Source organism: Anguilla rostrata, chromosome 11 (genome assembly GCF_018555375.3).
Source record: "Anguilla rostrata isolate EN2019 chromosome 11, ASM1855537v3, whole genome shotgun sequence".
In the NCBI taxonomy this organism is placed as follows: Eukaryota; Metazoa; Chordata; class Actinopteri; order Anguilliformes; family Anguillidae; genus Anguilla; species Anguilla rostrata.
In genome coordinates, this window is record NC_057943.1 from 18,471,428 (window position 1) to 18,483,773 (window position 12,346).

The following is a 12,346-nucleotide window of genomic DNA, read 5'->3' on the forward strand; positions in this document are numbered from 1 at the left end:
GGACTTCTAGAGAAAGAAACGAGGGGAAAGATGGGGGGAGGTACAACAAGGCGTCTGGAGTTCTGCTGCATTGGCAGAGTTAATTTGCAAACAAAAGCTCATTAAATATAGGTATTACTATCGCTCTGTCTATGTACCCGTCTGAAGGTATGGTCAGAGAGGCAGAATTCCAATCCTTTTAATTAGTTTAAATTTCAATCCTGAGACTCATTCAATCCTTAATGTGCACACCGAGTCTACAGATAATTAACTCAAAACACCAAATCTTTAAACAATCTGTGGAACAACAGGCTTTTTGGGCAGATTTCTGTTTCCCAGCCTGAAGACTTTCCACCACAGCACCACTCCCCCCACCCCCCAGACACCTCACTGTTTACTGCTGGTTATAACAAAGAAGAAAGTTGTGATCTTCCTTCCCCTACCCCCAACCAGGGTATGAGCTAATAATTTTGTCATGCAAGGATCATGAAGCGTTTTTCATCTATAATATCACACTGCGAATACGTTGCCTCATTAACAAATGACAGGGTCCCCTGCAAGAAGACAGATGGTCAAAAATAGCATGAGGCTAACATCACAAGGAAGAGGAGGCACTTAACGCAGAAAATATACGTAAGCAGAACACAAATATAGCACAAAGAGGCACCTAGCCATTCAATTGTCGGAAAGCGGTCAAGTAAAAAGACAAAATTACTTTTTTCAATGATATAACATATATTAAAAAATCTTCTATGATTCACAGTTAAAAGAAAATCTTGGTAAAGTTTGTTAAAGGCTTTGTTATCAGGCTGGGTATTGGGCCTATTTTTACTTGTGTGACATCAGGTCAGATTGGGTATGGGCCCGCTGCCAACTTGGAATGGAAGCGTGGCAACACACAATATGCTTAACTAGCAAATTAAAGCAGCAGTATTTGACAGCACAGGAGTGATAAACTTATTGACGTAATGTTTAACAGAGGGAAAAATGGCACTAAAGCTAGCTGGCTATCCTGTTCTGATCAACACGAACAGCGAAAAACATATTTACGCCATGTTTGACAAAAAGAAAAATGCCACTAAAGCTAGCTGGCTAGCCTGTTCTGATCATCACAAACATTAAAATATTAAAAGGAATAGAGGAATAATATAAAAATGTATTCCTCTATTTTTACAAACATACTTTATGCAAACACATACTGAAATAAAGCGACATTGTTCATGTGCTGTTTATTGCAAAGAAATATTAGAAGAAAAGTGGCTGAATATGGCTGTTTTAGTTTGCTAGGTGAACGTAGCGGTACACTACAAAAGCTAGAAGCTTTGCTTTGCAGCATTGTTGTTAATCACTATTAACTATCTAAGCCCAATACAGACCTCTTCCCTAGACACCAACTTCTTAACCATCAAGAATTTAAAAAAAGGATGTGTTTTGAATATACTGGCCACATAATCCTCACAGTAATGTTCTCATAGCTCGTTGTGAATATGTTACAAATGAGACTTCAATAGCACAAGCCACACATGAAGCCTGGACCATTCTTAAGCTTTTAATTTAACCAAACTGTAAAGTTGGCATCTAAACAATCAGGCACCATTTCTTTTCAGTAAAGAACTGGCAGAGTACAAGGACAAACACATGAGTCTGCCAAGAGAGGGATGGGAAAATGGCATTGCAGGGTGCATGAGAGCATGTCCATGCATCATACTGACCTTTAGTGTTGGGTTTATTATCTGATGGGGGAGGCAGAGCAGTACCTGTCAAACAAGGCTGACGAGCCGTTGCATGTGATCGGAACAAAGCGCATACATAAATACCCAGGACACCCGGCGGAGGCCACAGTCCAGCGCCAGCATGCATTTTTTATTCCCGTACCAAGGGCTGACTGGTCGTCATGTTCTCCCTCCCCCACTTTCTCCCCTCCATTTTTTTTTGAGCTCTCCTCACTCGGTCTCCCAGGCTCACATGTTGGACACAGCCATTGATCTGGGCCAAGCTAGGCAACACGGGGGACCAGCAATAGAAGATGAGAAACATCCAGAATAGTCCATTCCACCCAGAGGGCAGACGGAAATCTCAAAACTCTCTGTCAAAAAAGGATGTCATGAGCTTCCTGACTTCAAAAAATAATCTTAATGGCTATAACCAATAAACAAGAACACTAAACGGAAAGGTTTCCGCAGCTGCTATAAGGAAAGTGAAAACGCCGTTGATGCAAAGCAGGGAACCCTGACCTATGAAAACTCTGACCTATGGATAAATGTAAATAGCCAGAAATGCATAAAACTAAAAAAACATAAATATTTCTTTGTGAGAAGTAGAAAAGAGATGTAATTATTTTCTACTAATTGTATGCATGGGTGGCTGGTACTTCAGACCATCCAGCTATCAAAAAAACATCCTTCTCCATGTATCTTCGCCCCATGGCTATGCAGCCAAGAGTGCTGGCTAGTGACGGCGTACACTCAGCGGGGGCACAAATTATCAGACAAAAAAACAGAAGAGCCCTCCTCAGGGCTAACAAGACAAACAAACCGGGTATTGGGAGACTCAGCAGTGTCCGTGCTGATCCATGGCTAAGCGGCTGGAGGGACTGCTGTCGGGCCCTGTGCTCCGTGGACCCCAGCTCGTGATTCTACAGCTGGCCGAATCTGGCTCGAGCAGGCGCGCCCAGCTGGTGATGCCTGCACCTCCTAAATTAAAATGTACACCCAATTTACTCTCATTTGCTGTGAAATTAACTGGTAAATTTGTTTAGATCCTTCTCCCAGAGAAACGACATGGAGGAAGCAGACCCACATCACCGGGGGAGAGAGAAGGGGGCTCCGTACCCCAGGTCCCTCTGGTCTGTTCTGCAGCAGATCTCTCGTTCCGCCACACAGATAATTGCCAAACTGAATTAGCTAATAATTAATCAAGCCGTCTGAAGCCCATACTGCCAGATCGGGGTGTTCGTTTATTTGACTCTGGCTGCTACCGGTAGGCAGGATGCAGAAGGCTTCTGAGGAAATCTCCGAACATTTAATGTACTGCAGTATAGATTGCCGGTCCTTTGTGGCTCGCGGTGCTTCACAGCCTAAACGATGTGATGTCACGAAATGCTCAATCGAGCGGCGTATCTCACCAAGCCGAGGCATTTCTCTTTAAAAATCACTGATGATTATTCAGGTGTACCAATACCCATTAACCTGTTAGTTTTTATGGGGTGCTTGTTATTTGAATTTTGTTTGCATTCAGAGACGGTGAATGCTGAGCGGTTTCCGAGCCTGCGAGCCGAGAGTTATCCCCTGTGAGACCAGCTGTGGATCAATGCTGGAAAGGTGGCACGCTGCCATCTGGCCCTGGGAACCGGCGAATGGAAGGCTCGATATTGGGGACAATCGATAGATGGAGAGAGTGATACTGGATTGGCTGTGTGGAAATTTCCAGTTCATTAGACTGGGACCTTTCACCCCTGGATAAGATTGTATGAGAGACACTGGGCTCCAAAACTGAGACCTCCTTACAATGCTGGACTATCCTTTGAGTCCTCCATTGGCTGTAGGCTCTTTTAATATCAACAATCCCATCAGCAGTTATGCTAAAGCAGTTGATAATTATCATTTAATGTGAACTCTTCAGCTTGAGCAATACAACTGTGGGAAAAAATAGAAGACTGACAATGGATGTGTCTGTAGGTCCTAAAAGAAAAACCTAGTCAGTGGGCTGACCCAGGCCAACCCAGCACTAGTAAATTACACATTATAACAGAGGCATGCATGACAATTTACTTGTGTAATTGGTGCTATTTAATTGAAATGGTACTTCTTTCTAATTCACAACAGCATGAAATCTCCATGACCCAGCAATTCCTCCCTGAATTTTGGATCACGTTCACCAGCGCGGAACTCCTGGAACGCTGGGGCTGCCAGGGTCACTCCCGATTCACAGTATCTGGCTGTCAGAAACCCGCCTGAGGCCGTATAACAGGGTGCTCGGCTCACCATTTCTAGCAGCGTGCTGGTGGGGTTAACTGTGGCTCATCCCACCCCAACCACATATCCACAGCAATGAAAAAAGACAGAGAAAGCCACAACATGACTGAACAAAGCCTGGTGATTGACATGGCTGACAGGGTCCCTCCCTGCCTGCTAACTCATTTTCCCAGAGGCCTACCTGACAATCTGCTGCATGAAGCGGTCGGGGTCGTTGGCGGTAAAGGTGCCGAGCGTGGTCCTGGGGGGGACGCCCTCCTCGAAGCGGATGGACTTAGGGTTAGAGTGGAAGGCAGGGGGCTCGTTGACATCCACCACTGAGATGGTGACCCCCGCGGTGGACAGGGGGGAGGATTCGATGCCGTCAGCCAGGTGGGCCTGATTGGACACCACCACGGTCAGCATGAAGGCCCGGTTCAGCTCATAGTCCACAGGCTGGGAGCCGCAGAGGACGGCAGGATTCAAAATGAAGACAAGAAAGGAAAAGGAACAAATAAATGAAGTGAAATCGCGAGAGCAAAAACATACATATATTTAAGGCTTTTATCTATATTATGTACACATACACAACTGCATGTTTGTAAGGCCTTTCGGACCACTGCAAAAGTTTGGTGACGCCAAATGAACAGCACATTATGAAAAGAGCACAATGGAACATTGAATGACAGAAGCTTAGGGAAGTTAAAATTTTAAATAAGTTAAAATTCAAACAATTCAAAATGTACAGGGGCAGCCAAGCATCATCCTACTCCACATCTGAATCAATTACCCCCAATAAATAATTTCTCCTGTACAACAGGAATAAACACTTGAGAGTGAATTACTTGTTCCAGACACCATTAGGGCAATAAATACAACAACAAAATGACAATCATAACAGAAGTGGAAGTACATGTAGCATGAGGGAGATGAAACCAACACATATAAAACAAGAGCTTGCTGGTACACTTTCTGAAAGTATGTGGCTTTATTAAAGTTTAAGTGACCCTTATCACCATTTTTGTCATCCCTCAGCGAGCAGAGCTTACAGGCTTTAAGTATTCATAACATGTTGTCATGGCTTCTTCACGCTTGCAGTGGGAAAGGCGCGCAGTGTCACTTGACAAATGGGGGCTTATGGAAGATTTGGCACTTGAGAATAAAGTGAAATGACAGTTTTATGCAGCTTTAATGAAGATGCTGCGATTACAAGTTCAAATAAAACAAATATATGCTCGCCTAATGTTAGCGCGCAGACAATAAGCGGGTTTACGGTTTAGGCTGCGACTCGGGTTTAGTGTCGACAATAACAATTTGGTGCGCATCTGTGCATGCGCTGCGTTAGCGGCTCAGCGCTGATCGTAATGGACAGCGCGGAGATATAAAAAGCAGCACTAAACAAGCTGCGTGGGTGACGGGGGAGTGGAAGTGACAGACGTGACAATGGCGCCGCGCGAGCACTGGAGGTGCGAGGCCGGGGCGCCGGGGACCGGGAGCCGCAGTCCGCTCTGATCACGACCCGCCCGCTTTGATCCCGCCCATCGGGAAGCCATTATTGATCACAGCTCTTCTGGCTTTGGTCTGCAATTAAGGGGACACGCGCAGGATGGTGTAGAGCCCCAGGCGGGAGATGGAAGGGAGGCAAACCCCAGTCTCCGCCAATCCCGAACACACACCCCCCCCGCCCCTAACACACCGCGAGCCCTCTCTCCTATTATTTCCATATTCATTCCACATTACAATTTACATATTCTAATTGCTAATTAAACGAGCACAGAGTGTGCGGGCGAGGTGCGAGGCATAATAACATGTAAATTATGCCGAGCGGTGGAAGAAAGGAGAAATGGGCTGTTTGGTGAACTGGCTCTAGAGACAAATCTCAAACCAAACATCGCAGGATCCCAGAGATCCAATGGAGATGAACTGGACAAACAAGTCAATCTATTCCCTGACCACAAGTACTCTTTCATTTGACTTTGAGTGGTCAAAGGGGATCAGAAAATATAAAACAGCTGGTATATGACAGCATGCTTTACAGTGGATAAGAATAGTCAAACTGTGAAAATTAAAGCTACCATGTTCTATTCGGTGTCACAAATGTTTGCGCTTAATTGGCTGAGAAACATTACATACGGATAAAACTATGTAAATGGGCTATAACTATGTAAAATTGTTGGCTACAGTGTGCATGCCACTTGAAACGCCCATAATGAATGGGTCAGGGCAAAGCTAGAGTTGGTCAAAGTTTTAAAGTTTGGTCAAAGAGATGCAATAATGAAGAAATTATTCACAGGAGGTGATGTATTACCATATTAACCTTGAACATTTGCTTTCTGTCCCCTCCTGTAGTCTGTTTTGTTCATTAGCATTTGTGTTCAAGGTTCCTTTGGTTATATACAAGGGAATATGCATGAGAAAACAAACTACTCATAATTGCAAATTCTTGGTAATGGCAGTAAAATCTGCGACAAATGTTAAAGGTAAATATGTTGGGCAATATTACTTTTCTACTCTAGTTCAGTTAATTGCAAAACATATTGGTCCTAATGAGAACACAGATTTTAAATGCATACTCTCTGAGCACATCACAAAACAATGGGCAGGGACTGCAGCGGGGACTACGATGTTTGCAGTTTAATTGTAGTACCCTCTTAGCTTCAGACCTGGCCTTTTCAATCTGAACTTCAGCCACTGGATGTGATATTTATCTAACCATATTTTGACAGTTAAGAGGTTTGGCATTCCCCCAGGCCTAACCTCAGTTATATGCTTGACCATAGATGATTATAGCAAGGACTATGACCTGACTAATAATACGGACCACTGTACCTGTTCAATAAGCCCCTTCTAGAGGTTCTGTTGATTGGTATTGCGTGAGCCTCTATGTTACATGTGTGAGGCTGTGAAAGAATAAAGCCGTACTCTTGTCTCTGACGGTGATATAGCCCTTGGGGGGGTTCTCAGATAGGAGCCAGTCAGACAAGCATCCCTTTAGTTGGGTGTCACTCTGTCTCGCAGAGTGTGTGCGTGCGCGTAAACGCGTGCTTGCTCTCGCTTTTTAAGTGTGTTGTTTGCTTCTTTCTATGAGTAAATGCTGCAGTCTCTTTCTTTAGGCTCCCAGGGGCACTGTCTTTTATTTCATGATCTCTTGATAACCCCCCTCGGGTTGTTATTCCAGCTTACTGCTGCCTGCTGAATTTTATATCAGGGAGAGGAGAGAGGATTATAAAACCAGTCATCTATAGATAATGAAGAGGAGCAAAATACCAATGTTTAACTAGGGGCAAAAAATCATTATCAAAATAAAAAAAATCATGGAGGGTCATTTCAGACACAGGGACATTAGGGTGTTAGCCATTATTCTTTTACATGCTGTAAAGAAATGTAGCTCCTAAACCCTCTCACTGCTGCCACGAGACCAGCCCTCATGTGACCCAGCCCCCCCTCACCGCCCACACTCCAGCACCCATCGTCTCTCAGCTGAAACTCCAAGGGACAAGGGCATTATGGAACTTTTACCCACAGCAGTAAAACTGCAGGAGGCTGTATTGTTGTACAGCAGAATTTACAACACCAGGTAAAATATTATGGGTGCATAAAAGTGAACATGTTTGTAATTGAGAAATCAATATTTAATTTGCTGCACTGGTCTTATTGCCCCCCAACACCCTCCCCCCCATCCTCCTCCCACCCCTCAGCTCCAACCTCCACATCCTTGCTGCTGACGATCAGCCCCGCCTCTCAGCCCTCAGTCACATTGACTGCGATTCTGCTTCACTGCGCCCAGTGGGTGTCATGGAGGATGAGTATGAGCCACCTCACTCAGACAGCTCCACTCACGCACACAGCGCAGGGGGGAGGGGGAAAGTGTGACCGCTTGCACTTCCCTAAATTACCAGAGGATACTGGTAATTTAGGATACTCTGAGCTAATAATAATAATAATGACAATAATAATAATAATCACCTAGTAACATTTTACGACATCTTATTTATTAAGTGCTGTGCAGAATGCGGCCCTATCTTAGTTTATTGAAAGGGAGGGTGCGCACTAAGTTTCTCAATAAGAAATATAAATCCTTTGAGACTACTGCGGCTTGTAGAAAAGCAATGTATCTGCAGAGTGACTGCCAAGATAATTCAAATACTGTGACACAACAAGACTCTTCCTAGCCACTGTACCATTGCTCAATTCAGAAGTGATTTAGTAGAGAAGCAACACTGGGTAAGCTGGCCACAATGCATTGAATAGTTTTTCTTTTCAATACTGTCAATATCCAAATACTGCATGGCTCTACGGCTCTTAGATCAACTGACAAAAAGTAGGCAGGCAATATTTTATCAAGAATCATACACCAAAATAATTATTTCTGGGAGAGACTGCCCACAGCATTCATCCAAGAATATATGAACGATTTGAAGGCACCTACCTTTACCACAGTGACCATGCCGTCATTGGTGACAGGGTCAGTGTGGATGGTGAAGTGGCCAGAGGGGTCCCCGCTCACGATCCTGTAGACCGCATTCCAGTTCGGCGAGTGAGGCTGATCCTTGTCGATTACGGTCATGTTGGCCACCACAACGTTTATCCTGTTCTCCGGAACCTCTCCCGAGAACTGCAGAATGGGGCAAAAGGAATCAGTCACAAACGAGGCCTTGCACTGCTGCTGCTTATGAAAAATACGATTATGGAACTGCATAGGTGCAGCATATATGTAGTGCACTATAAATTGACACACAATAGAGTCCCATGTCATAGGTTGGTGTTCCTCTGTTTCATATCGCCTGCCACAGGCGGGGAGCCCATGCTGATGACATGTCACATGCACGCCCTTCACATTTAGGATTTCCTGGCTAATCACGACAACGGACTAAACTCAAAGCCTCTCCCTCCCCAATCTTTATGGAAAGAAGCAGAGCCTCACAGCTGCAATCAGAGACACCTACCACACACAAGCCCTGTTCCTTGCTCAACGCTTAAACCATTTAGAGTGTATGCCAACTGCTGTTTACAGTAATGGCTTAATTATCTTGGCGGAATTGAATTCAAACCCCTGTAGCAACATGACTGTTGTAAGCAGTAAACAAATTAAATATGCAGATTCTTTTGTGTCTGTATATTTTTTCAATGTTTTTTTTTTTTGCTTTACACTTCTAGCACAAACATTGAAAGGCTTCTGTTCTACAAAAATACTGGAGAGGTTAAAAAAACAAGACTTGCTTTTGAAAGACTTTCACTGCAGCGCTGGACCAACTGAGTGGGTTTCAGATGTCCCCTCCCTAGAAAAACAACTGCTGTGTCCTGATAAGCAAAACCCACAATGATAAATAAAGAAGAAACGTTTGTGTATGCCCATATGTTGGAAGACAAATCACTCCAGCATACATGGGACACTTGTTCTGTCTGCCCAAAAGATGAAGCACCTAGTGACTATGCGCAGTTTGCAGGACCATATATCAGCACTGGGAGCCACTGAAAGTAAACATGAATAACTGGCTGATGCGCTTGTTTTGGATTTCAAGGAGCCTCACTGCCCCAGCAGCAGTCTGCCTAGCAGTCTGAGCAGTGTGATCATTTGATGAAACAAGTGAAAAAGAAAATAGAATTTGTGTAAAGTGCCGTATTGGGGACCAGCATACTGAGACGCGAGTGTCCTGTCGAATGTCTTAATAGGATGAAGTGGACACGCAGCTGCCTGAAAGCTCTCATTTGGTGGAGAGAGAGGAGGTGGGCCACATTCACGCGTGGAGTGGTTTAGCAAAACAACGAGCTGTGCAAGGCTGCGGACCTTTCCAGAGAGGCACATGCGAAAGCACACAGGGACAACAAAGCAGGGCCTGGGGGCACCACCAGTCTCATTAAGCAACAGCCACCTGTCACAGAAACAGTGGAATCAGACGGCTCAGTCAGAGGTAAGCACCATGAGGGCGGAACATCTTAAGATGAGGGAAATGAAGCAGTGATTCCCAAAGTTTCCAATGCACCACTTAATGAGCGAACAGTTTTTGTAACACACAATTAATGTTATTTTTTATTTTTTTCATATTCATTCCAGCTATATTATCAATGTTAGGGCTGATTGGCATAAATGCTAATGTATAGTCAATAGTGAAGTATAGCAGTGCAATAATTTGGGAAGCACTGCAACAGCGCATCATTTCCCCCTCTTCTCCACCAGGTGTGCGTGCCTGTGGGAGCATTGGGGTTTGTACCAGCAGCAGTCTAATGGGTCCTGTTCCCATGTAGAGCACATCCTGCTCATCAGTCCTGCTTTGTCATAAAAAGGGATGTGTATGCGCCTGAGAGGATCTTCCCTGTGTTCAACTGTTCAATCGAATGAGCGATGCCTTTCCAATGAATGATGCATTTTTCATCCCAGCTTCTGAGAACTGTAAATGATGGTGACACAGGAGGCATAAGAAACAATATAATCCATCTATCCTGCCCTTCCATCCATCTATCCATCTAATGTGGACTTTTAGAAATTGACTGGTGTTTCCATGCAACCATCTTTTTCCTCGGTCTGTTTGTCAATCAAACTGTATTTACACGTTTGATCCATATAACAGTAGGGAACTGCATGGACTAAACAACTGACTTTAAGAGAGATGCTCATCTAGAACATACTGCCAGAGGTATTTCATATCATATATACTACATGGCCAAAATTATGCAGACACCTGACATCCAACATCTCATCCAAGGTAATGGCCATTAATATGGAGTTGGTCATTGCTGCTATAACAACCTCCACTCTTCTGGGAAGGCTTTATACTAGATGTTGGAGCATTGCTGCAAGGACTTGCTTCTATTCAGCCAGAAGAGCATTAATAAGGTCGGGGACTGATTGGACAATTCGGCCTGGCTCGCAATTGGCTTTCCAAATGGTCCAAAACGTGTTGGATGGGCTTGAAGTCAGGCCAGTCAAGTTGTTCCACACAGACAAAACCATTTCTATATAGACCTCGCTGTATGCCTGCGGGCATTGTCATGCTGAAACAGGAAAGGGCCTTCCCAAAACTGTTGGGAAAGCACCGAATCATCTAGAATATGATTGTATATTGTAGCATTAAGATTTGCCTTCACTGCAACTAAGGGACCAAGCCCAAATCATGAAAAACATCTGCAGACCAAGGGGTGTCCAGACATTTTTGGCCACATATACAGTATGTATATTTCACAGTGAAGTCCACTTTGGCATATATGTTGTTCGTTCTTCATTACTGCATATATATATATGTATATATATACTGTTAGTTCATTCAGAAAATTGTGTATATGTACAGGGAAATGTATTAGAAAACAACACATTATATACATTTAACTAACAATGTGACTTGCATTTATAACCTTTTCTTTCATTTACTATCGTTAAAAAGGACAATTCACACTAGGCAACATGTCAGCAGTTGCATACACCCATGGAGGGACATGGTTAGCTAAACATCTTATGTTCATGTGCAGTCTCTTAAATAAAAAATAAAGAGTCAAGATAAAATACCATAGGATTACACAACTGCTGGTGAAGTCTAGGAAGGAAAGTCTAGTGAATGATGGTCTGATATACAGTATATACTGGAAGCAACAGTAATTTGTTTTTAACCAGGCTTTGAGATTATTTGTGGAAGATTAAGCTAAATACTTTTTATTTCTGAAGATTACCAAGATTTCGGGACTCGAGTAGAAAAGGTTGCCTGGCTGAATGCATTTTTGTCAAAATGCTATTGCAGTGACTTCTAGCGATTGAACAGAGTGCTCTAAGGGCAGTGACCTAGAGGGGGTGCAATCTGATTATTCAGTATTTTTAAAGGTACAGCATACATATGAAAATTTGATATAGTTTTAAAAGCTCACTAAGTTATATTTATTCAAAATGTTGCCAAGTTCAGCTTTCTATCTAAGACCTTTGATGCTCTCTTGAATGGCATCATAATGGGCAGTAATGCAGTTGTTCCTGTTTGTGGAACAAACCAATTTATTGAACAGTAAGCTACATGAGATAAAATCAGAGTGGATCTAAGGCTTGGCTGCCTCAAAGGATAGAAGGCACTTTCTGTAACATTTGGCAGACTGAACCTGATCATATTAATCACATTTTTAAAATTTTCTTTTGACAAGTAAGATTTGAATCAAAAATTTTGCCTAGATATTAAAAATCAGACACAACCTTGAATTTCTCTCAATTCACATATACTTCATCTTTATTAATTTAATTTGCCCTTTTAGAAAAAGATCAAATACATGCCGTTCTGCTACCATTTAAACAGAGACACAAGTGATTTTACTAGTTAGATACATGGAATAGGCCTGCTGATAACTGATGGGTGCAATTTTCTTCCTGTTTGTTTTTCTATTTACATAATGCTTCCAGATAGTATAGGCATCACTCTTAGTGTTCTACTTTCAGTGGTGAG

General features: G+C 43.3%; 1 protein-coding gene across 4 annotated transcripts in view; it reads right to left on the reverse strand.

Annotated features, from left to right (window-relative positions):
* The window catches only part of LOC135234189 (cadherin-4-like), a 546,833-nt gene that overhangs the window by 14,447 nt on the left and 520,040 nt on the right, over positions 1–12,346 (reverse strand). For all 4 annotated transcript variants that reach the window (XM_064298517.1, XM_064298519.1, XM_064298520.1 and 1 more), the window contains 2 exons: positions 8,362–8,547; positions 4,135–4,388 (listed from right to left, as the gene is read on the reverse strand). In XM_064298517.1, the coding sequence (XP_064154587.1) occupies positions 4,135–4,388; positions 8,362–8,547 (440 nt within the window). The remainder of the gene's footprint in view (positions 1–4,134; positions 4,389–8,361; positions 8,548–12,346) is intronic.